Source organism: Bombina bombina, chromosome 10, assembly GCF_027579735.1.
Source record: "Bombina bombina isolate aBomBom1 chromosome 10, aBomBom1.pri, whole genome shotgun sequence".
Lineage (NCBI taxonomy): Eukaryota > Metazoa > Chordata > Amphibia > Anura > Bombinatoridae > Bombina > Bombina bombina.
In genome coordinates this window covers 180,328,508-180,355,452 of record NC_069508.1, presented here as the reverse complement: position 1 = coordinate 180,355,452, position 26,945 = coordinate 180,328,508, and the positions used below count along the sequence as shown (strand labels likewise).

Sequence of the window (26,945 nt, the reverse complement as noted above, 5' to 3'; positions counted from 1 at the left end):
AGAGAGATTTCATCTGTCAAGGTTTTCAACAATCCAGACAAAGAAAGAGGCGTTTCTACGCTGCGTACAAGAGCTCTTGTTAATGGGAGTAATCCATCCAGTTCCACGGTCGGAACAGGGACAAGGGTTTTACTCAAATCTGTTTGTGGTTCCCAAAAAAGAGGGAACTTTCAGACCAATTCTGGACTTAAAGATCCTAAACAAATTCCTAAGAGTTCCATCGTTCAAGATGGAGACTATTCGGACAATTTTACCTATGATCAAAGAGGGTCAGTACATGACCACTGTAGATTTAAAAGATGCTTACCTTCACATACCGATTCACAAAGATCATTACTGGTACCTAAGGTTTGCCTTCCTAGACAGGCATTACCAGTTTGTGGCTCTTCCATTCGGATTGGCTACAGCTCCAAGAATCTTCACAAAGGTTCTGGGTGCTCTTCTGGCGGTACTAAGACCGCGGGGAATCTCGGTAGCTCCATACCTAGACGATATTCTGATACAAGCTTCAAGCTTTCAAACTGCCAAGTTTCATACAGAGTTAGTACTGGCATTTCTAAGGTCACATGGATGGAAGGTGAACGAAAAGAAAAGTTCACTCGTTCCACTCACAAGAGTTCCCTTCCTGGGGACTCTTATAGATTCTGTAGAAATGAAGATTTACCTGACAGAGGACAGGTTAACAAGACTTCAAAGTGCTTGCCGCACCCTTCATTCCATTCAACACCCGTCAGTGGCTCAATGCATGGAGGTAATCGGCTTAATGGTAGCGGCAATGGACATAGTACCCTTTGCACGCTTACACCTCAGACCACTGCAACTGTGCATGCTAAGTCAGTGGAATGGGGATTACTCAGACTTGTCCCCTTCTCTGAATCTGGATCAAGAGACCAGAAATTCTCTTCTATGGTGGCTTTCTCGGCCACATCTGTCCAGGGGGATGCCATTCAGCAGACCAGACTGGACAATTGTAACAACAGACGCCAGCCTTCTAGGTTGGGGTGCCGTCTGGAATTCTCTGAAGGCTCAGGGACAATGGAGTCAGGAGGAGAGTCTCCTGCCAATAAACATTCTGGAATTGAGAGCAGTTCTCAATGCACTCCTGGCTTGGCCCCAGTTGACAACTCGGGGTTCATCAGGTTTCAGTCGGACAACATCACGACTGTAGCTTACATCAACCATCAGGGAGGGACAAGAAGCTCCCTAGCAATGATGGAAGTATCAAAGATAATTCGCTGGGCAGAGTCTCACTCTTGCCACCTGTCAGCAATCCACATCCCGGGAGTGGAGAACTGGGAGGCGGATTTCTTAAGTCGTCAGACTTTTCATCCGGGGGAGTGGGAACTTCATCCGGAGGTCTTTGCCCAAATACTTCGACGTTGGGGCAAACCAGAGATAGATCTCATGGCGTCTCGACAGAACGCCAAGCTTCCTTGTTACGGGTCCAGATCCAGGGATCCAGGAGCAGTCCTGATAGATGCTCTGACAGCACCTTGGGATTTCAGGATGGCTTACGTGTTTCCACCCTTCCCGATGCTTCCTCGATTGATTGCCAGAATCAAACAGGAGAGAGCATCAGTGATTCTAATAGCACCTGCATGGCCACGCAGGACTTGGTATGCAGACCTAGTGGACATGTCATCCTGTCCACCTTGGTCTCTACCTCTGAAACAGGACCTTCTGATACAGGGTCCTTTCAAACATCAAAATCTAACTTCTCTGAAGCTGACTGCTTGGAAATTGAACGCTTGATTTTATCAAGACGTGGGTTTTCTGAGTCAGTTATTGATACCTTAATACAGGCTAGGAAGCCTGTTACCAGAAGGATTTACCATAAGATATGGCGTAAATACCTATATTGGTGTGAATCCAAAGGTTACTCTTGGAGTAAGGTTAGGATTCCTAGGATATTGTCTTTTCTACAAGAAGGTTTAGAAAAGGGTTTATCTGCTAGTTCATTAAAGGGACAGATCTCAGCTCTGTCCATTCTGTTACACAAACGTCTGTCAGAAGTTCCTGACATCCAGGCTTTTTGTCAGGCTTTGGCCAGGATTAAGCCTGTGTTTAAAACTGTTGCTCCACCATGGAGTTTAAACCTTGTTCTTAATGTTCTACAGGGCGTTCCGTTTGAACCCCTTCATTCCATTGATATAAAGTTGTTATCTTGGAAAGTTCTATTTTTAATGGCTATTTCCTCGGCTCGAAGAGTCTCTGAATTATCAGCCTTACATTGTGATTCTCCTTATTTGATTTTTCATTCGGATAAGGTAGTTCTGCGTACTAAACCTGGGTTCTTACCTAAGGTAGTCACTAACAGGAATATCAATCAAGAGATTGTTGTTCCTTCTTTGTGTCCAAATCCTTCTTCGAAGAAGGAACGTCTACTGCACAACCTGGACGTAGTCCGTGCTCTAAAATTTTACTTACAGGCAACTAAGGAATTTCGACAAACGTCTTCTCTGTTTGTCGTTTACTCTGGTCAGAGGAGAGGTCAAAAGGCTTCTGCTACCTCTCTTTCTTTTTGGCTTCGTAGCATAATTCGTTTAGCTTATGAGACTGCTGGACAGCAGCCTCCTGAAAGAATTACAGCTCATTCTACTAGAGCTGTGGCTTCCACTTGGGCCTTCAAGAATGAGGCCTCTGTTGAGCAGATTTGCAAGGCTGCAACTTGGTCTTCGCTTCATACTTTTTCCAAATTTTACAAATTTGACACTTTTGCTTCCTCGGAGGCTATTTTTGGGAGAAAGGTTCTTCAGGCAGTGGTTCCTTCTGTATAAAGAGCCTGCCTATCCCTCCCGTCATCCGTGTACTTTTGCTTTGGTATTGGTATCCCAGAAGTAATGATGACCCGTGGACTGATCACACTTAACAGAAGAAAACATAATTTATGCTTACCTGATAAATTCCTTTCTTCTGTAGTGTGATCAGTCCACGGCCCGCCCTGTTTTTTAAGGCAGGTAAATATTTTTTAAGTTATACTCCAGTCACCACTACACCCTTGGCTTCTCCTTTCTCGTTGGTCCTTGGTCGAATGACTGGGAGTGAGGTAGAGGGGAGGAGCTATATGCAGCTCTGCTGGGTGAATCCTCTTGCACTTCCTGTTGGGGAGGAGTAATATCCCAGAAGTAATGATGACCCGTGGACTGATCACACTACAGAAGAAAGGAATTTATCAGGTAAGCATAAATTATGTTTTTCTAGCACCCTGGCAGATGCTATGAACGGGAGAGTGCACATCCTTGCTACTTGATATATATATACAGTGTATATATATATATATATATATATATATATATATATATATATATATATATATATATATATATATATATATATATATATATATATATAATGTGTATAGATCATGAGAGTAGGTGCGCTCTCACAAACAGATCAGTCAATTGCCATGGTGCTATAAGGATTCCACAAAGTATTATAAACAAAGCACTCACTGGTCTTATCAAGTGACACAAACTTGAAGGGTTGAACACCCCGTAACGTCACTATGGAATAAATTAAAAGTTTGTATCACTTGATAAGACCAGTGAGTGCTTTGTTTATAATACTTTATGTATACATATATACAGGGAGTGCAGAATTATTAGGCAAGTTGTATTTTTGAGGATTAATTTTATTATTGAACAACAACCATGTTCTCAATGAACCCAAAAAACTCATTAATATCAAAGCTGAATAGTTTTGGAAGTAGTTTTTAGTTTGTTTTTAGTTATAGCTATTTTAGGGGGATATCTGTGTGTGCAGGTGACTATTACTGTGCATAATTATTAGGCAACTTAACAAAAAACAAATATATACCCATTTCAATTATTTATTTTTACCAGTGAAACCAATATAACATCTCAACATTCACAAATATACATTTCTGACATTCAAAAACAAAACAAAAACAAATCAGTGACCAATATAGCCACCTTTCTTTGCAAGGACACTCAAAAGCCTGCCATCCATGGATTCTGTCAGTGTTTTGATCTGTTCACCATCAACATTGCATGCAGCAGCAACCACAGCCTCCCAGACACTGTTCAGAGAGGTGTACTGTTTTCCCTCCTTGTAAATCTCACATTTGATGATGGACCACAGGTTCTCAATGGGGTTCAGATCAGGTGAACAAGGAGGCCATGTCATTAGATTTTCTTCTTTTATACCCTTTCTTGCCAGCCACGCTGTGGAGTACTTGGACGCGTGGGATGGAGCATTGTCCTGCATGAAAATCATGTTTTTCTTGAAGGATGCAGACTTCTTCCTGTACCACTGCTTGAAGAAGGTGTCTTCCAGAAACTGGCAGTAGGACTGGGAGTTGAGCTTGACTCCATCCTCAACCCGAAAAGGCCCCACAAGCTCATCTTTGATGATACCAGCCCAAACCAGTACTCCACCTCCACCTTGCTGGTGTGTGAGCTCTCTGCCCTTTACCAATCCAGCCACGGGCCCATCTATCTGGCCCATCAAGACTCACTCTCATTTCATCAGTCCATAAAACCTTAGAAAAATCAGTCTTGAGATATTTCTTGGCCCAGTCTTGACGTTTCAGCTTGTGTGTCTTGTTCAGTGGTGGTCGTCTTTCAGCCTTTCTTACCTTGGCCATGTCTCTGAGTATTGCACACCTTGTGCTTTTGGGCACTCCAGTGATGTTGCAGCTCTGAAATATGGCCAAACTGGTGGCAAGTGGCATCTTGGCAGCTGCACGCTTGACTTTTCTCAGTTCATGGGCAGTTATTTTGCGCCTTGGTTTTTCCACACGCTTCTTGCGACCCTGTTGACTATTTTGAATGAAATGCTTGATTGTTCGATGATCACGCTTCAGAAGCTTTGCAATTTTAAGAGTGCTGCATCCCTCTGCAAGATATCTCACTATTTTTTACTTTTCTGAGCCTGTCAAGTCCTTCTTTTGACCCATTTTGCCAAAGGAAAGGAAGTTGCCTAATAATTATGCACACCTGATATAGGGTGTTGATGTCATTAGACCACACCCCTTCTCATTACAGAGAAGCACATCACCTAATATGCTTAATTGGTAGTAGGCTTTCGAGCCTATACAGCTTGGAGTAAGACAACATGCATAAAGAGGATGATGTGGTCAAAATACTCATTTGCCTAATAATTCTGCACACAGTGTATATATATATATATATATATATATATATATATATATATATATATATATATATATATATATATGTGTGTACATATTAGGGCTGCACGATTAATCGCATCGAATTTAAAAAATGCAAGAGTATGTGATTTTTAGCCCCACGGAAAATAGCTCAGACAGGGAAGTGCAAGTGCACTTTTACTCTCCTGTCTGATCTATTTTCCATGGTGCACGTTATGAAATGTTTTTAAACCCGTCATCAAGACTTTCTTTTAAAGAAGAGGCTTTGTTTTTGAAAGATATATTTGTTTCTGATGTATGGCAAGTTCATATGTTAATCATACCACAGTTAGAATGACTGCCCAAGAAAACATGACAATGTTGTGTCCGAAGACCTAAGAACTGGCTAGTGGCTACTATGTAACCAGCGCAGGCAGCTAATTTTATTTGAACTATTTTGTGGTTTGTATTTTTATGCTCCAACAGTGTATTGGACATTGAGAAACATGTACATTAAGATTCTGTAGTGTTAAAGGGACAGTCAACACCAGAATTTATGTTGTTTAAAATGAAAGAAAATCCCTTTATTACCCATTCCCCAATTTTGCATAACCAACACTGTAATCATAATACACGTTTTCTCTCTGTGATTACCTTGTATCTATGCCTCTGCAAACTGGCCCTTATTTCAGTTATTTTGACAGACTTGCAATTTAGCCAATCAATGCTCACTCCTAGGTCACTTCACATGCATGAGCTCAATGTTATCTATATGAAACACATGAACTAATGCCCTCTAGTGGTCAAAATTCATTCAGATTAGAGGCAGTCTTCAAGGTCTAAGAAATTAGCATATGAACCACCTAGGTTTAGCTTTTAACTAAGAACACCAAGAGAACAAAGCAAAATTGGTGATAAAAGTAAATTGGGAAGTTGTTTAAAATTACATGCCCTATTTAAATCATGAAAAATGTTTTGGGACTTGACGGTCCCTTTAAATAAGTTTCTCTTGTAAGGTGTATCCAGTCCACGGATCATCCATTACTTGTGGGCTATTCTCATTCCCAACAGGAAGTTGCAAGAGGACACCCACAGCAGAGTTGTTATATAGCTCCTCCCCTAACTGCCATATCCAGTCATTCTCTTGCAACTCTCAACACGCATGGAGGTAGTAAGAGAGAGTGGTGAAATATAGTTAGTTTTTTATCTTCAATCAAAAGTTTGTTATATAAAATGGTACCGGAGTTGTACTATTTTATCCCAGGCAGTAAATAGAAGAAGAATCTGCCCGAGTTTTCTATGATCTTAGCAGGTTGTAACTAAGATTCATTGCTGTTCTCACATATGTCTGTGGAGAGAGGTAACTTCAGCGGAAGAATGGCGTGCAGGTTACTCTGCTATGAGGTATGTGCAGTTACAATTTTTTCTAGAAATGGAAAATGCTAGAAAATGCTGCTGATACCGGATTAATGTAAGTTAAGCCTGAATACAGTGAGTTAATAGCAACTGGTATCATGCTTACTCTCAGGGGTAATACCCTTATAAAATTGCAATATAAAACGTTTGCTGGCATGTTTAATCGTTTTTATATATGCTTTGGTGATAAAACTTTATTGGGGCCTAGTTTTTTCCACATGGCTGGCTTAAATTTTGCCTAGAAACAGTTTCCTGAGGCTTTCCACTGTTGTAGTATAAAAGTTACCGTTGTTGCAGTTAAAATTACAAACTGTGACATCCAGCTTCCCTCAGGAGTCCCCTGTATGCTATAGGACATCTCTAAAGGGCTCAAAGGCTTTCCAAAGTCGTTTATTGGGGAAGGTAGGGCCACAGCAGGCTGTGGCAGTTTGTTGTGTCTGTTAAAAAACGTCTATATTGTTTTTTTGATCCGTTTTTTGAATGAAGGGGTTAATCATTCATTTGCAAGTGGGTGCAATGCTCTGTTAACTTATTACATACACTGTAAAAATTTTGTTTGATTTACTGCCTTTTTTCACTGTTTTTCAAATTTTGACAAAATTTGTTTCTCTTAAAGGCACAGTACCATTTTTTATATTTGCTTGTTAACTTGATTTAAAGTGTTTTCCAAGCTTGCTAGTCTCATTGCTAGTCTGTACAAACATGTCTGACATAGAGGAAACTCCTTGTTCATTATGTTTAAAAGCCATGGTGGAACCCCCTCTTAGAATGTGTACCAAATGTACTGATTTCACTTTAAGCAATAAAGATCATATTCTGTCTTTAAAAAAAAATGATCACCAGAGGAATCTGACGAGGGGGAAGTTATGCCGACTAACTCTCCCCACGTGTCAGATCCTTTGACTCCCGCTCAAGGGACTCACGCTCAAATGGCGCCAAGTACATCTAGGGCGCCCATAGCGATTACTTTACAAGACATGGCGGCAGTCATGGATAATACACTGTCAGCGGTATTAGCCAGACTACCTGAATTTAGAGGTAAGCGAGATAGCTCTGGGGTTAGACGAAATGCAGAGCATACTGACGCTTTAAGAACCATGTCTGTTACTGCCTCACATTATGCAGAAGCTGAGGAAGGAGAGCTTCAGTCTGTGGGTAATGTTTCTGACTCAGGAAAGATGATGCAACCTGATTCTCATATTTCTATATTTAAATTTAAGCTTGAACACCTCTGCGTGTTTCTCAGGGAGGTTTTAGCTGCTCTGAATGACTGTGATACAATTGCAGTGCCAGAGAAATTGTGTAGACTGGATAAATACTATGCAGTGCCGGTGTGTACTGATGTTTTTCCAATACCTAAAAGGTTTACAGAAATTATTAATAAGGAATGGGATAGACCAGGTGTGATGTTCTCTTCCCCTCCTATTTTTAGAAAAATGTTTCCAATAGACGCCTCCACACGGGACTTATGACAGACAGTTCCTAAGGTTGAGGGAGCAGTTTCTACTTTAGCAAAGCGTACTACTATCCCTGTCGAGGACAGTTGTGCTTTTTTAGATCCAATGGATAAAAAAATTAGAAGGTTACCTTAAGAAAATGTTTATTCAATAAGGTTTTATCCTACAGCCCCTTGCATGCATTGCTCCTGTCACTGCTGCTGCAGCGTTCTGGTTTGAGTCTCTGGAAGAGGCTTTACAGGTAGCGACTCCATTGGATGACATACTTGGCAAGCTTAGAGCACTTAAGCTAGCCAATTCCTTTGTTTTCTGATGCCATTGTTCATTTGACTAAACTAATGGCTAAGAATTCTGGCTTTGCTATACAGGCGCGCAGGGCGCTATGGTTTAAATCATGGTCAGCTGACGTGAGTTCAAAATCTAAGCTGCTTAACATTCCCTTCAAGGGGCAGACCCTATTCGGGCCTGGTTTGAAGGAGATTATTGCTGATATCACTGGAGGAAAAGGTCATGCCCTTCCTCAGGACAGGTCCAAATCAAGGGCCAAACAGTCTAATTTTCGTGCCTTTCGAAACTTCAAGGCAAGTGCGGCATCAACTTCCTCTAATGCAAACAAGAGGGAACTTTTGCTCAGTCCAAGACGGTCTGGAGACCAAACCAGACCTGGGACAAAGGTAAGCAGGCCAAAAAGCCTGCTGCTGCCTCTAAGACAGCATGAAGGAACGGCCCCCTATCCGGTAACGGATCTAGTAGGGGGCAGACTTTCGCTCTTCGCCCAGGCGTGGGCAAGAGATGTCCAGGATCCCTGGGTGTTGGAAATTATATCCCAGGGATATCTTCTGGACTTCAAAGCTTCCCCCCCAAAAGGGAGATTTCACCTTTCACAATTATCTGCAAACCAGATAAAGAGAGAGGCATTCTTACACTGTGTACGAGACCTCCTAGTTATGGGAGTGATCCATCCAGTTCCAAAGGAGGAACAGGGACAGGGTTTTTACTCAAATCTGTTTGTGGTTCCCAAAAAAGAGGGAACCTTCAGACCAATTTTGGATCTAAAGCTCTTAAACAAATTCCTCAGAGTTCCATCATTCAAGATGGAAACTATTCGTACCATCCTACCTATGATCCAGGAGGGTCAATATATGACTACAGTGGATTTAAAGGATGCTTATCTTCACATTCCGATAACAAAGATCATCATCGGTTTTTGAGGTTTGCCTTTCTAGACAGGCATTACCAGTTTGTAGCTCTTCCCTTTGGATTAGCTACAGCCCCAAGAATCTTTACGAAGGTTCTAGGGTCGCTTCTGGCGGTCCTAAGGCCGCGGGGCATAGCAGTGGCCCCTTATTTAGACGACATCCTGATACAGGATTCCAAATTGCCAAGTCTCATACGGACATAGTACTGGCATTTCTGAGATCGCATGGGTGGAAAGTGAACGAGGAAAAGAGTTCTCTATCCCCACTCACAAGAGTTTCCTTCCTAGGGACTCTGATAGATTCTGTAGAAATGAAAATTTACCTGACGGAGTCCAGGTTATCAAAGCTTCTAAATTCCTGCCGTGTTCTTCATTCCATTCCGCGCCCTTCGGTGGCTCAGTGCATGGAAATAATCGGCTTAATGGTAGCGGCAATGGACATAGTGCCGTTTGCACGCCTACATCTCAGACCGCTGCAACTATGCATGCTCAGTCAGTGGAACGGGGATTACACAGATTTGTCCCCTCTACTAAATCTGGATCAAGAGACCAGGGATTCTCTTCTCTGGTGGCTATCTCGGGTCCATCTGTCCAAAGGTATGACCTTTCGCAGGCCAGATTGGACAATTGTAACAACAGATGCCAGCCTTCTAGGTTGGGGTGCAGTCTGGAACTCCCTGAAGGCTCAGGGATCGTGGACTCAGGAGGAGACACTCCTTCCAATAAATATTCTGGAAGAGCGATATTCAATGCTCTTCAGGCTTGGCCTCAGTTAGCAACTCTGAGGTACATCAGATTTCAGTCGGACAACATCACGACTGTGGCTTACATCAACCATCAAGGGGGAACAAGAAGTTCCCTAGCGATGTTAGAAGTCTCAAAGATAATTCGCTGGGCAGAGACTCACTCTTGCCACCTATCAGCTATCCATATCCCAGGTGTAGAGAACTGGGAGGCGGATTTTTTAAGTCGTCAGACTTTTCATCCGGGAGAGTGGGAACTCCATCCGGAGGTGTTTGCACAATTGATTCATCATTGGGGCAAACCAGAACTGGATCTCATGGCGTCTCGCTAGAACGCCAAGCTTCCTTGTTACGGATCCAGGTCCAGGGATCCCAAGGCGACGCTAATAGATGCTCTAGCAGCGCCCTGGTCTTTCAACCTGGCTTATGTGTTTCCACCGTTTCCTCTGCTCCCTCGACTGATTGCCAAGGTCAAGCAGGAGAGAGCATCGGTGATTTTGATAGCGCCTGCGTGGCCACGCAGGACCTGGTATGCAGATCTGGTGGACATGTCATCCTTTCCACCATGGACTCTGCCTCTGAGACAGGACCTTCTACTTTAGGGTCCATTCAACCATCCAAATCTAATTTCTCTGAGACTGACTGCCTGGAGATTGAACGCTTGATTTTATCAAAGCTTGGCTTCTCAGAGTCAGTCATTGATACCTTAATACAGGCACGAAAGCCAGTCACCAGGAAAATTTACCATAAAATATGGCGTACATATCTTTATTGGTGTGAATCCAAGGGTTAGGATTCCCAGGATATTATCTTTTCTCCAAGATGGTTTGGAAAAAGGATTGTCAGCTAGTTCCTTAAAGGGACAGATTTCTGCTCTGTCTATTCTTTTGCACAAGCGTCTGGCAGATGTTCCAGACGTTCAGGCATTTTGTCAGGCTTTGGTTAGAATCAAGCCTGTGTTTAAAGCTGTTGCTCCCCCATGGAGCTTAAATTTGGTTCTTAAGGTTCTTCAAGGAGTTCCGTTAGAACCTCTTCATTCCATAGATATCAAACTTTTATCTTGGAAAGTTCTGTTTTTGGTAGCTATTTCCTTGGCTCGTAGAGTCTCCGAGTTATCTGCTTTACAATGTGATTCTCCTTATCTGATCTTCCATACGGATAAGGTAGTCCTGCGTACCAAACCTGGGTTTTTACCTAAGGTGGTATCTAACAAGAATATCAATCAAGAGATTGTTGTTCCATTCTTGTGTCCTAATCCTTCTTCAAAGAAGGAACGTCTATTACACAATCTGGACGTGGTTCGTGCTTTAAAGATTTACTTACAAGCTACTAAAGATTTTTGTCAAACATCTACTTTGTTTGTTGTCTACTCTGGACAGAGGAGAGGTCAAAAGGCTTCGGCAACCTCTCTTTCTTTCTTTTTGGCTAAGAAGCATAATCCGCTTATCCTATGAGACTGTTGGCCAGCAGCCTCCTGAAAGGATTACAGCTCATTCTACTAGAGCTGTGGCTTCCACTTGGGCCTTTAAAAATGAGGCTTCTGTTGAACAGATTTGCAAGGCGGCGACTTGGTCTTCGCTTCATACTTTTTCAAAATTCTACAAATTTGATACTTTTGCTTCTTCGGAGGCTATTTTTGGGAGAAAGGTTTTACAGGCAGTGGTACCTGCCTTGTCCCTCCCTTCATCCGTGTACTTTAGCTTTGGTATTGGTATCCCACAAGTAATGGATGATCCGTGGACTGGATACACCTTACAAGAGAAAACACAATTTATGCTTACCTGATAAATTTATTTCTCTTGTGGTGTATCCAGTCCACGGCTCGCCCTGTCATTTTAAGGCAGGTATTTTTTTCATTTAAACTACAGTCACCACTGCACCCTATGGTTTCTCCTTTCTCTGCGTGTTTTCGGACGAATGACTGGATATGGCAGTTAGGGGAGGAACTATATAACAGCTCTGCTGTGGGTGTCCTCTTGCAACTTCCTGTTGGGAATGAGATTATCCAACAAGTAATGGATGATCCGTGGACTGGATACACCACAAAAGAAATAAATTTATCAGGTAATCATAAATTGTGTTTTTTTAATTGAAAAATTAAGGTGTTATATTAATTTATAAGAAAATCGCGATCGCAATTTTTTGGGTCCAAAATCGCCCAGCCCTAGTACATATGTATTTATATGTGTCTATATGTATTTACAGACCTATATAAACACATGAATACACATATATAGACATATATATATATATATATATATATATATATATATATATATATATATATACATATATATGTGCATTGCAGCCCTTGGCAGTTAACAAAATGAAAACATGAAAGATCATATTAATGCAGTTTTCATATTTAATAAAGTGTTATGTTGTGCATTTGCTTTAAATATGTCACAGTTCAATGTTTTGCTCATAGCAGAATATGTTCTATGTATTAATAAATATATATTCCTATATTTATCTGTATATATCCATATTTATAAATATATATATATATATATATATATATATATATATATATATATATATATATATATATATATATATATATATATATAGATCATCAGATATATGTTGAAATATGTTTTTATGAATAAATACAATGTATTCTACTATGTGAAGATCATTGTAATGTGAAATATTAATATTTTCATGTTGGGTTAGCGCACTTAAGAATATGCGATCGGGTTTATGTGCGAGTAGGGTGTTTGGGTTTTTCCACTTTTTTAATCCTCTTACTTTCATGGCGAATACATTAATGCGTTCGCAATATTCTAAGTTTGGCTTTTTGAGCACATCTGGTTAGCGCACAAGTGACCTTTTTACTTTCCACTTGTAATACGAGGGCTACTAGACACGCACCAAAAGCTTGCTTATAGCGGCGTTAGCGCGGGAACGTTAAAAACCACTACACATGTAATCTGGTAAAAAGCTTTTGTTTCATATTTTATGTAGGCAAAGAAGCTTTTTTTCTGTGTATTTAAATACTGCTCTTCATATAGATAATAGAATGTTTTAAGCACACTTAGTGTCACTCATCCATTTTAATGACTCTTTGTGAGTTGCTGATTCTGCTGTTTTTGTAAAACGCCATTACTGCTCTTGTTCGTAGCTCTGTATTTTATAAAGTGTGTAACACTTGCTGAATAAGGTATAAGGTGGTAGCTTGTGTACTGTATGCTACTTAAAGGGATATGAAACCGAGAAATGTCCTTTTGTGACTCAGACAGAGCAAACCATTTTAGAAAAGTTTCCAATTTACTTCTATTATGAAATGTGCTTAATTCCCGTGATATTCTGTGTTGAAGAGATACCTAGGTAGGCATCTGGAGCATTACATAGCAGGAACTAGTGCTGCCCTCTAGTTCTCTTGCATATGGATAACATTCTAGCAAAACTATTGCCATATAGTGCTCCAGAAATAGGCCGGCTCCTAAGCATATGTCCCTGATTTTCGACAAAAGATACTAAGAGAACGGAAAAAAATTGGTACTAGAATTAAGTTAGAAAGTTGTTTAAAATTGCAGGCTCTATTTGATTCATGAAAGAAACATTTTGGGTTTCACATCCCTTTAAAAAAAAATGCTAGCTTTGAACCGGATTGCAAATGTATTTATGGTTTAGCTGGATATAATGCAGGTGTTGGATCCTGCAATCATTAGGTGACTGAAACATTTGATTGGCTTCAGCAAGATCCTAAATACATCTGTATTCAATTTCATCACATTGTATGTGTGGTACATTTCTGTGAGATGTAGGTCCTTAAAGGCACATGAAACGCAAAAAAAAAAAAATATTTCATTGATATTTTTTAACACTTTTCCAATTTACTTCTGTTCTGTTACAGGAAAGTACATGTTTTAGTCTCCTTCTACTTGCCACATATATAATAGTTTAGCGATTTGCAAATTGCCATTTGATACATAGTATTCTGTATGCTTAAAGGGATATGAAATCCCCCAAAAATCCTTTGTGATTCATACAGAGAATACAATGTTTAAAAATGTTTCCAATATACTTATATTATCTATTATCTTGTTTGTTCTAGAGATACCTAGGTAGTTGTTTGGAGCACTACAAGGCAGGGAATAGTGCTGCTATATAGTGCTCTTGGAAAAGAATAATATTCTTGCAAAATTGCTGCCATATTGTGCTCCAGAAGTGCACGCTCCTGAGCTTATGTCCCTGATTTTCAACAAAATATACCAAGAGAACGTAGAAAATTTGATAATAGAAGTAAATTGGAAGTTGTTTAAAATTGAAAAAAACTTTGTGTTTCATGTCCCTTTAATGTTTCAGCTTTGTTCTGTTGTATATTACAGATATCCACAGCTTTATAAAGGAAGACCCGTTACTAGACACTGCACTGAATATGTCGTGCTGGAATGACCATCGGGGTGACATGTTAGAACCGTATCATGGGAACAGACTGCGCTGTTATGTGCACGTGGCTGAAGAAAAACTGTGCTACCGAGTGAACAGTTTAGCTACATATATTGAGGCCAATAGACAGGTGAATCTCTAGATCATTCTTCCCCAGGAAATCCTGCACTTTAAATTAATTTTATTTTTGTGCAGTTTGTAGTTTTCGTTTTTTACTTTTATGCTAATAAACTGAATTTTATAAACTTTAAAAAAAAAACACAGCTCATTTAGTTTATGGCTTAGAATTATATTAAACCCTAAATAGATTTTATTAGCATAGTATTGAGGTTATTCTCTTCCGCCCTATAGTCACATGTGCCGCCATGTTGAAATCTATCTCATTACATTCCAGTGCTGATGTGTTTGCACGTGTGCAGTAACTCTCCTTCAGATACCTGCAGTGTAACCTAGGTTTCAAAATGGCAGCACCCATATTAGGGGGAGGTGCGTGAAATGCATTTAGTGTTTAATGTCCTATTAAAGAAAATAAATGGGCAGTGAAATTATGTAGACAGAGAATTTGGTTGTAAAAACATTTAACCTGTGTCTATGATGGTCCACCAATTGTATCTGTGATGGAAATGTAAACTTACTATAGGACTTACAAAGTGTTCCAATAGCTCATGATATAGAGTACCTCATTCCTGTGTATAAATGAAGCTAAAACACATTCTAGTTTGTTATTTGCCTAGAAAATACACGTGGGCGTAAGAGAATGGGGCTTTGATACAATTTGTAAGGCAGTGATACATATTAGGGATACTCACTCGTTCTAGTGCAGAACATTTAAAGACTATATAAAGGGTACGATAGCACATTACCCCATCTGTTTCGCTCATCACCTCCTCAGTGGGATAAACAGTCTCTTATCTCATCAGGCTCACTAATTTGTATGTTATTCTAAGTTACTGATTCTCTAAACATCAGAAAGTTACAGCAAGTGAACTAGCTGCATAGAATTACATATAAAGAGTTTGTTACTGAATCTTGCTCACTGTGCCCTTATTTCTTCTTTATCTTGCCAGGCCCCACGATTGCTGTGTGATGTGTGCAGTGAAGATCCTCGTGTTCACTCTTCGGCAGTGATTACAGACAAACTGATGGTGAGCAGGCTAGAGACATGCGAGAGATGAACTCCTTGTCTGCTATGTTTTTAAAGGACATTGTAATGCAAACATTACCTGCTTTAATTTATTTGACTGTCCCTTTAAAACAGGGTTCGGAAACCTACTGCCGGTGTAAGGCCCTCCACCGGTAAATTTTAGGCTCCTTAGTGCCCATGATAAATTCACAGGCAGCCAGCCGCTGACATCCTAAATAAGACAAGCACTTGTCTTAGCTTAAGAAGGGACCGCATCTGGGAAGCGATGCACAGCCCTTTCTGCTGGTGCTGGTGAGAATGCCAGCCAATGCACACACAACATATTTCCTGTCTCTCTTCGTGTGTGTGAGGGTTGCAAGGTGGAGACAGGTAACCTGTCAGCAACATGGACAGCATTTCTTTATTGGTTGGTGAATTTATCCACCAATCAGCAAGAACAACCCAGGTTGTTCACCAAAAATGGTCCGGCATCTAAACTTACATTCTTGTTTTTCAAATAAAGATACCAAGAGAATGAAGAAAAGTTGGTAATAGGAGTAAATTAGAAAGTTGCTTAAAATTGCATGCTCTATCTGAATCACAAAAGAAAAATTTGGGTTTAGTGTCCCTTTAAGCTATTGATAATCACCTAGATAACGAGTTTTGCGTTGCGGCTCTTAACGCTGAAAAAATGTCAATTTCAGCGTAATGGCCAGGAAAGCATATTACGAGTCGTGTCGGTATAGCTATACTGCAGGCATTTTAGCCTGTAACGCAACATCAATCCTGCACTCAAAAAAATGACGTTTTTGCGTGGGATTTCCATAGCGCCGGTATTACAGGTATGCGGTGAGGCTAAAATGCTTGCGTTACAGCTTATACCGACACGATCCATACCGCCATCTGAGAGCAGTAGTTATGGATTTTGTGTAACACAAATGTTTCACAAAACTCATAACTAAACTGTTACAAAGTACACTAACACCCATAAACTACCTATTAATCCCTAAACCGTTGCCCTCCCCCATCGCAAACACTAAATTAAACCTATTAATCTCTAATCTGCCTCCCACCCACATCGCGACTATTAAATAAATATATTAACCCCATATCTGCTGCCCACCCACATCGCCAACACTATTTAAATATATTAACCCCTAAACCGCCGCTCTCCGACATCGTCACCACTATAATAAATGTATTAACCCCTATTCTGCCGCTCCCCATCATCGCTGCCACTATAATAAAGCTATTAACCCCTATTCCGCCGCTCCCCATGATCGCTGCCACTAAATTAAGTTATTAACCCCTAAACCTCTGGCCTCCCACATTGCAAAACACTAAATTAAACTATTAACCCGTAAACCTAACACCCCCAACTTTAAATTTAATTTACAATATAACTCAATTTAAATAAATAAAAACTTATCTGTGAAATAAATATAAACCTAACATTAAACTATAAATTAACCTAACCTTACTATTCTAAATACAGTAAATATAAAATATTTTAAATATTCAAATCAGCCAATAGGATTTCAGTAGCTCTCATCCTATTGGCTGTTTTGAACAGCCAATAGGATTTCAGTAGCTCTCATCCTATTGGCTGATTTGAATTTGAAGAATCAAATCAACCAATAGGAATGCAAGGGACGCCATTTTGAAACGGATATCTTGCATTTAACTTCAGTGTACGGCGGCGACCGTATGAAGAGGACGCTCGTCGCAGGATGGGATCAGCTTCCAGGATGGCTCCGATCCGTGCCGCCGGGATGAAGATAGAAGACACCCCCGGGATGGATGAAGACCTCACCGCCTGGATGAAGACCTTGCCGCCTGGATGGAGATGGATGTCCGGACTTCAGAAACTGTGAATAGATTGTCTGTGGTGTTAGTTGGGTTTTTTTTGGTGGGTTTTTCTTTTTTAGATTATGGCTTTTGGGGTTTGAAAAAGAGCTAAATGCCCCTTTCAGGGCAATGCAAAAGAGCTAAATGTCCATACAAATGCCCCTTTAGTGGTAGCTTAGGTTTTTTTTATTGTTAGGTTTTTTTATTTTGAGGGGTTGGTTGGGTGGTGGGTTTTACTGTTGGGGAGACTTTGTATTTTTTACAGGTAAAAGAACTGATTTCTTTAGAGCAATGCTCTGCAAAAGGCCCTTTTAAGGGCTATTGGCAGTTTATTGTAGGCTAGGTGGTTCTCAACCAAAGTGACCTCAAGGCCCGGTAAATGTTAGCTGGACATGTCCAGGGCCCGGTAGTTTTATATATATATATATATATATATATATATATATATATATATACAGTATATATATATATATATATATATATAGTAAGCAGCAGGGATTTGCCCTATCAGTAACTAAGCAGTTCAATGTGGGTTTAGTGGGGGCCCTGGAGTGTGGGGGTCCTGCCGAGGGTCTGTCACTGTGAGGGACATGGAGTGTGAGGTCTGGCCCTGAAGGTTGGGGGCCCTTTCTTTAGCCCTTAATGTTGGGGGTCCTGGCTCTGGAGGTTGATGGGCCTGTTGGGGTTAGGGCAGGGAGGCTACCATGTTCATTTGCATACATTTGAATACATTTGGGTCAGTGTGAGACAGTTTTCCTGGGGCCTTGATTGGTCTCAGTCTGCCCCTTGTGTGCAGTGGGGTAAGAGTGTGCAGTGGGGGCATGACAGGTCAGGGCCCACCAGCAGGGCTATCACGGCCCGGTACTGGGCCACGGCCCGGCTGTTGAGAAACCAGGGGGGGGTGTTTTTATTTTGGGGGGGGGGGGCTTTTTTATTTTTATATGGCTATTAGATTATGTGTAATTGTTTTTATTTTTGATAATTTCGTTTATTTTTTTAATCTTAGTGTTTTTTATTTTTGTGATTTTAGTGTTAATTATTTTTGGTAAACTTAGATTTGTTACATTTTTCGTAGGATTTGTATATTTGTTGTTGTTATTTAGATTTTTAAAATGTTTTTCTTAGTGTTAGGTTTTTTAAATTTGTAATTTAGATATTTTAATTGGTAGTATTTTATTTTATTAGATTAGTTATGTTAGATTAATTTATAGTTTAATGTTAGGTTTATTTATATTTCACAGGTAAGTTTTTATTTATTTAAATATAGTTATATTGTAATTTAAAGTTAGGTGGTGTTAGGTTTAGGGGTTAATAGTTTAATTCAGTGTTTTGCGATGTGGGGGGCCAGGGGTTATGGGTTAATAGGTTTATTTAGTGGTGGAAATGTGGGGGGCCAGAGTTTTAGGGGTTAATAACTTTATTTAGAGGTGGCGATGTCAAGGAGCGGCGGAATAGGGGTTAATAGCTTTTTTATAGTGGCGGCGATGTTGGAGTGCGGGGAAATAGGGGTTAATAGCTTTATTATAAGGGCAGCAATGTCGGGGAGCAGCATAATAGGAGTTAATAACTTTATTTAGGTGTTGGCGATGTCGAGAGCGGTAGATTAGGGGTTAATAACTTTATGTCAGTGTTAGCGATGTCTGGGGCAGCAGATTAGGGGTGTTTAGACTTGGGGTTTATGTTAGGGTGTTTAAACGTAACTTTTTTCCCCCCCATAGACATCAATGGAGTTGCGTTACGGCGATCGCCATTTCGCACTTCAAGCGTTAGGTTTTTTTCTAACACTCTCTACCCATTGATGTCTATGCGAGAAAGCGTGCACGAGCACGTATTCTCAGCCCTTGGCTTTTGTGCGGTATGGTGCTTAATGCCACCATATCGCACGCACAAGGAGGCTTTTCAGAAACTCGTAATGGCAGCGCTATGGAGAGTAAAATAACGCGATTTGTTTCACACCCTGTTTAGCGCAAAATTCATAATCTAGGTGAATGGAAGTAAATGGGAAAGTCTCTTAAAATTGCTGCTCTATCGGAATCCTAAAAAAGTTTAAAGGGACACTGTACCCAAAATTTTTCTTTTGTGATTCAGATAGAGCTTGCAATTTTAAGCAACTTTCTAATTTACTCCTATTATCAATTTTTCTTCGTTCTCTTGCTATCTTTATATGAAAAAGAAGGCATCTAAGCTTTTTTCTAGGTTCAGAACTCTGGACAGCAGTTTTTGATTGGTGGATGCATTTATCCACCAATCAGCAAGGACAACCTAGGTTGTTAACCAAAAATGGGCCGGCATCTAAACTTACATTCTTGCATTTCAAATAAAGATACCAAGAGAATAAAGAGCATTTGAAAATAGGAGTAAATTAGAAAGTTGCTTAAAATTGCATGCTCTACCTGAATCACAAAAGAAAAAATGTGGGTACAGTGTCCCTTTAACTTTGGCTTTAGTGTCCCCTAAACTTTTTTTTTTTGAAAATCAAATCTTAAGTTTTAGGGCTTTAACTTGATATTGAAACTAACAGAAAGTTTGTGTGCACCCAAATGCTGTGCTATAACTCTAAACTTGCTAAGGAATTACTTGTTTGGAGTTTGGTTATATATATATATCCCATAATAAAATGGTCAACTCTCGACTTAAAGGGACAGTAAAGTCATAATTAGACATTGATGTTTCAGATAGAGAATACAATTTTAAACAACTTTCCAATTTACTTATACTATTTAATTTGCTTCATTCTCTTGTTATCCTTTGCTGAAAGGTCTATCTAAGTAAGCTTAGGAGCAGCAAAGAACCTAGGTTCTTGCTGCTGATTGGTGGCTGCATTTATATACCAACTGACATTGGCTCACCCATGTATTCAGTTAGAAACCAGTAGTGCATTGCTGCTCCTTGATGATACCAAAAGAATGAAGCAAATTTGATAATAGAAGTAAACTGGAAAGTTGTTTAAAATTGTATGCTCTGTCTAAGTCATGAAAGAAAACATTTGGGTCTCATGTCCCTTTAATTTTAAATGTTTGGACACTCCTGGTTTGTAGAAATATTCTTTTAGAATTATATTTTGATATTTTGTTCTCAATTGCTTTAAATTTATATATATATACATTTTAATTTATGAAAAGCAAATAGATCATTTAAACGGACAAATACTGCTCACATAAGTATAAATAATTACATTTATTGTAGCAAATAAAAACATCCGTATCATTAAATAAATGATTAGTTAAAGCAAATCTCAGTAGTAGATTACAGGAAGGTGTATAGTCCAAATGTCTTTAGTTGAACCCTAAAGATGATCCTCAGATGTGATATCCAAAAGCGTTAATCCAAAGTAGAAAAAATTAGTCTATATGTATTGTGCACTATATAAAAATAATGAAAATAAAATTAAAGTGAAGGTCAATTTTGATGAATTAGTGCCCAGTTTTTAATAATCCTATTAAAAACAAGGGCACTTTAATTCATCAAAATTGACATTTCACTGTTTTCTTCATAAATTTACCTTTTAATCCTGGCAGCCGCTCCAGCGATTCCCCCGGCTGTCAGAAGCCTCTGCAGACATCAGAAATGACGAATCCTGCTTCCTCCAATCACGGCTCCCCCTCCCCCCCCGGGGGAATCTTGGCCTGATGCAACGCCGTGATTGGAGGAAGACGGATTCGTCATTTTGGACCCGCGAAGACGGCTTGCGACGGGCAGAGGAAGTGCTGGAGCGGCTGCCAGGATTAAAAGGTAAGTTTTTGAAGAAAACAGTGAAATTACAGTTTTGATGAACTAAAGTGCCCTTGTTTTTAATAGGATTATTAAAAACCGGCCACTAATTCATCAAAATTGACCTTCACTTTAAGAATAAAAATAGAAAAAAAGAAAACGGAAAATATGTGGGACCTTGTGAAGTTATATTTTTTGTGTGTTTTTATTTGTTACAATAAATGTATTTATTTTTACTTATGTGAATAGCCTAACATCACCCTTTAGCCTGTAGGCGCTCCTATTATTCATTTGTTAACTGCATATATAGTGAGGCCTTACTGCAGAAGGATATGGGGGATGTGTGGCGAAGGAAATAAAAAGATTGCCAATTACACAAAGGTCACATATGGATGTGTAGTTGTTTGTGTGTATACGTGATCTTATAAGTGTTCCACTGCATATGTATGTACACTTACTTATCATTTCCTCATTTCACTTTTAGGTTTCTTTTTAACGCTGTGTTTTATGTAGATGCTCTCAGCTAATTGCTTTGGTGGAATTATTGAGAAGCTTCTGAAGTTTAAAGGGACAGTTAAGTCAAAATTAAACTTTCTCCAACATAGGTGTGTCCGGTCCACGGCGTCATCCTTACTTGTGGGATATTCTCCTCCCCAACAGGAAATGGCAAAGAGCCCAGCAAAGCTGGTCACATGATCCCTCCTAGGCTCCGCCTACCCCAGTCATTCTCTTTGCCGTTGTACAGGCAACATCTCCACGGAGATGGCTTAGAGTTTTTTAGTGTTTAACTGTAGTTTTTCATTATTCAATCAAGAGTTTGTTATTTTCAAATAGTGCTGGTACGTACTATTTACTCAGAAACAGAAAAGAGATGAAGAATTCTGTTTGTATGAGGAAAATGATTTTAGCAACCGTAACTAAAATCCATGGCTGTTCCACACAGGACTGTTGAGAGCAATTAACTTCAGTTGGGGGAACAGTTTGCAGTCCTTTGCTGCTTGAGGTATGACACATTCTAACAAGACGATGTAATGCTGGAAGCTGTCATTTTCCCTATGGGATCCGGTAAGCCATGTTTATTACGATTGTAAATAAGGGCTTCACAAGGGCTTATTTAGACTGTAGACCTTTTTTTTTTTGGGCTAAATCGATTGATATTAACACTTATTTAGCCTTGAGGAATCATTTATTCTGGGTATTTTGATATAATAATATCGGCAGGCACTGTTTTAGACACCTTATTCTTTAGGGGCTTTCCCAAAGCATAGGCAGAGTCTCATTTTCGCGCCGGTGTTGCGCACTTGTTTTTGAGAGGCATGGCATGCAGTCGCATGTGAGAGGAGCTCTGATACTTATAAAAGACTTCTGAAGGCGTCATTTGGTATCGTATTCCCCTTTGGGTTTGGTTGGGTCTCAGCAAAGCAGATACCAGGGACTGTAAAGGGGTTAAAGCTTAAAACGGCTCCGGTTCCGTTATTTTAAGGGTTAAAGCTTCCAAAATTGGTGTGCAATATTTTCAAGGCTTTAAGACACTGTGGTGAAAGTTTGGTGAATTTTGAACAATTCCTTCATGTTTTTTCGCAATTGCAGTAATAAAGTGTGTTCAGTTTAAAATTTAAAGTGACAGTAACGGTTTTATTTCAAAACGTTTTTTGTACTTTCTTATCAAGTTTATGCCTGTTTAACATGTCTGAACTACCAGATAGACTGTGTTCTGAATGTGGGGAAGCCAGAATTCCTATTCATTTAAATAAATGTGATTTATGTGATAATGACAATGATGCCCAAGATGATTCCTCAAGTGAGGGGAGTAAGCATGGTTCTGCATCATTCCCTCCTTCGTCTACACGAGTCTTGCCCACTCAGGAGGCCCCTAGTACATCTAGCGCGCCAATACTCCTTACTATGCAACAATTAACGGCTGTAATGGATAATTCTGTCAAAAACATTTTAGCCAAAATGAACCCTTGTCAGCGTAAGCGTGGATGCTCTGTTTTAGTTACTGAAGAGCATGACGACGCTGATATTAATATCTCTGAAGGGCCCCTAACCCAATCTGAGGGGGCCAGGGAGGTTTTGTCTGAGGGAGAAATTACTGATTTAGGGAACATTTCTCAGCAGGCTGAATCTGATGTGATTACTTTTAAATTTAAATTGGAACATCTCCGCATTTTGCTTAAGGAGGTATTATCCACTCTGGATGATTGTGAAAATTTGGTCATCCCAGAGAAACTATGTAAAATGGACAAGTTCCTAGAGGTGCCGGGGCTCCCAGAAGCTTTTCCTATACCCAAGCGGGTGGCGGACATTGTTAATAAAGAATGGGAAAGGCCCGGTATTCCTTTCGTCCCTCCCCCCATATTTAAAAAATTGTTTCCTATGGTCGACCCCAGAAAGGACTTATGGCAGTCAGTCCCCAAGGTCGAGGGAGCGGTTTCTACTTTAAACAAACGCACCACTATTCCCATAGAGGATAGTTGTGCTTTCAAAGATCCTATGGATAAAAAATTAGAAGGTTTGCTTAAAAAGATGTTTGTTCAGCAGGGTTACCTTCTACAACCCATTTCATGCATTGTCCCTGTCACTACAGCCGCATATTTCTGGTTTGATGAACTGATTAAGGTGCTCGATAGTGACTCTCCTCCTTATGAGGAGATTATGGACAGAGTCAATGCTCTCAAATTGGCTAATTCTTTCACTCTAGACGCCTCTTTGCAATTGGCTAAGTTAGCGGCTAAGAATTCTGGGTTTGCTATTGTGGCGCGCAGAGCGCTTTGGTTGAAATCTTGGTCGGCTGATGCGTCTTCCAAGAACAAGCTACTAAACATTCCTTTCAAGGGGAAAACGCTGTTTGGTCCTGACTTGAAAGAGATTATCTCTGATATCACTGGGGGTAAGGGCCATGCCCTTCCTCAGGATCGGCCTTTCAAGGCAAAAAATAGACCTAATTTTCGTCCCTTTCGTAAAAACGGACCAGCCCAAGGTGCTACGTCCTCTAAGCAAGAGGGTAATACTTCTCAGGCCAAGCCAGCTTGGAGACCAATGCAAGGCTGGAACAAGGGAAAGCAGGCCAAGAAACCTGCCACTGCTACCAAGACAGCATGAAATATCGGCCCCCGATCCGGGACCGGATCTGGTGGGGGGCAGACTCTCTCTCTTCGCTCAGGCTTGGGCAAGAGATGTTCTGGATCCTTGGGCGCTAGAAATAGTCTCCCAGGGTTATCTTCTGGAATTCAAGGGACTTCCCCCAAGGGGGAGGTTCCACAGGTCTCAGTTGTCTTCAGACCACATAAAAAGACAGGCGTTCTTACATTGTGTAGAAGACCTGTTAAAAATGGGAGTGATTCATCCTGTTCCATTGAGAGAACAAGGGATGGGGTTCTACTCCAATCTGTTCATAGTTCCCAAAAAAGAGGGAACGTTCAGACCAATCCTAGATCTCAAGATCTTAAACAAATTTCTCAAGGTCCCATCGTTCAAGATGGAAACCATTCGAACTATCCTTCCTTCCATCCAGGAAGGTCAATTCATGACCACGGTGGATTTAAAGGATGCGTATCTACATATTCCTATCCACAAGGAACATCATCGGTTCCTAAGGTTTGCATTCCTGGACAAACATTACCAGTTCGTGGCGCTTCCTTTCGGATTAGCCACTGCTCCAAGGATTTTCACAAAGGTACTAGGGTCCCTTCTAGCGGTGCTAAGACCAAGGGGCATTGCAGTAGTACCTTACCTGGACGACATTCTGATTCAAGCGTCGTCCCTCCCTCGAGCAAAGGCTCACACGGACATCGTCCTGGCCTTTCTCAGATCGCACGGCTGGAAAGTGAACGTGGAAAAGAGTTCTCTATCCCCGTCAACAAGGGTTCCCTTCTTGGGAACAATTATAGACTCCTCAGAAATGAGGATTTTTCTAACAGAGGCCAGAAAGACAAAACTTCTGGACTCTTGTCGAATACTTCATTCCGTTCCTCTTCCTTCCGTAGCTCAGTGCATGGAAGTGATCGGGTTGATGGTAGCGGCAATGGACATAGTTCCTTTTGCGCGCATTCATCTAAGACCATTACAACTGTGCATGCTCAGTCAGTGGAATGGGGACTATACAGACTTGTCTCCAAAGATACAAGTAAATCAGAGGACCAGAGACTCACTCCGTTGGTGGCTGTCCCTGGACAACCTGTCACGAGGGATGACATTCCGCAGACCAGAGTGGGTCATTGTCACGACCGACGCCAGTCTGATGGGCTGGGGCGCGGTCTGGGGATCCCTGAAAGCTCAGGGTCTTTGGTCTCGGGAAGAATCTCTTCTACCGATAAATATTCTGGAACTGAGAGCGATATTCAATGCTCTCAAGGCTTGGCCTCAGCTAGCGAGGACCAAGTTCATACGGTTTCAATCAGACAACATGACGACTGTTGCGTACATCAACCATCAGGGGGGAACAAGGAGTTCCCTAGCGATGGAAGAAGTGACCAAGATTATTCTATGGGCGGAGTCTCACTCCTGCCACCTGTCTGCTATCCACATCCCGGGAGTGGAAAATTGGGAAGCGGATTTTCTGAGTCGTCAGACATTGCATCCGGGGGAGTGGGAACTCCATCCGGAAATCTTTGCCCAAGTCACTCAACGATGGGGCATTCCAGACATGGATCTGATGGCCTCTCGTCAGAACTTCAAAGTTCCTTGCTACGGGTCCAGATCCAGGGATCCCAAGGCGGCTCTAGTGGATGCACTAGTAGCACCTTGGACCTTCAAACTAGCTTATGTGTTCCCGCCGTTTCCTCTCATCCCCAGGCTGGTAGCCAGGATCAATCAGGAGAGGGCGTCGGTGATCTTGATAGCTCCTGCGTGGCCACGCAGGACTTGGTATGCAGATCTGGTGAATATGTCATCGGCTCCACCTTGGAAGCTACCTTTGAGACGAGACCTTCTTGTTCAGGGTCCGTTCGAACATCCGAATCTGGTTTCACTCCAGCTGACTGCTTGGAGATTGAACGCTTGATTTTATCGAAGCGAGGTTTCTCAGATTCTGTTATCGATACTCTTGTTCAGGCCAGAAAGCCTGTAACTAGAAAGATTTACCACAAAATTTGGAAAAAATATATCTGTTGGTGTGAATCTAAAGGATTCCCTTGGGACAAGGTTAAGATTCCTAGGATTCTATCCTTCCTTCAAGAAGGATTGGAAAAAGGATTATCGGCAAGTTCCCTGAAGGGACAGATTTCTGCCTTGTCGGTGTTACTTCACAAAAAACTGGCAGCTGTGCCAGATGTTCAAGCCTTTGTTCAGGCTCTGGTTAGAATCAAGCCTGTTTACAAACCTTTGACTCCTCCTTGGAGTCTCAATTTAGTTCTTTCAGTTCTTCAGGGGGTTCCGTTTGAACCCTTACATTCCGTTGATATTAAGTTATTATCTTGGAAAGTTTTGTTTTTAGTTGCAATTTCTTCTGCTAGAAGAGTTTCAGAATTATCTGCTCTGCAGTGTTCTCCTCCTTATCTGGTGTTCCATGCAGATAAGGTGGTTTTACGTACTAAACCTGGTTTTCTTCCAAAAGTTGTTTCTAACAAAAACATTAACCAGGAGATTATCGTACCTTCTCTGTGTCCGAAACCAGTTTCAAAGAAGGAACGCTTGTTGCACAATTTGGATGTTGTTCGCGCTCTAAAATTCTATTTAGATGCTACAAAGGATTTTAGACAAACATCTTCCTTGTTTGTTGTTTATTCAGGTAAAAGGAGAGGTCAAAAAGCAACTTCTACCTCTCTCTCTTTTTGGATTAAAAGCATCATCAGATTGGCTTACGAGACTGCCGGACGGCAGCCTCCCGAAAGAATCACAGCTCATTCCACTAGGGCTGTGGCTTCCACATGGGCCTTCAAGAACGAGGCTTCTGTTGATCAGATATGTAGGGCAGCGACTTGGTCTTCACTGCACACTT

General features: G+C 40.8%; 1 protein-coding gene across 2 annotated transcripts in view; it reads left to right on the top strand.

Moving 5' to 3' along the window:
- Window positions 1-26,945, top strand: part of EIF2B3 (eukaryotic translation initiation factor 2B subunit gamma) — an 89,696-nt gene that overhangs the window by 31,903 nt on the left and 30,848 nt on the right. For both annotated transcript variants that reach the window (XM_053693555.1, XM_053693554.1), the window contains exons 8-9: window positions 14,262-14,452; window positions 15,390-15,467. In XM_053693555.1, coding sequence (XP_053549530.1) covers window positions 14,262-14,452; window positions 15,390-15,467 — 269 coding nt within the window. The remainder of the gene's footprint in view (window positions 1-14,261; window positions 14,453-15,389; window positions 15,468-26,945) is intronic.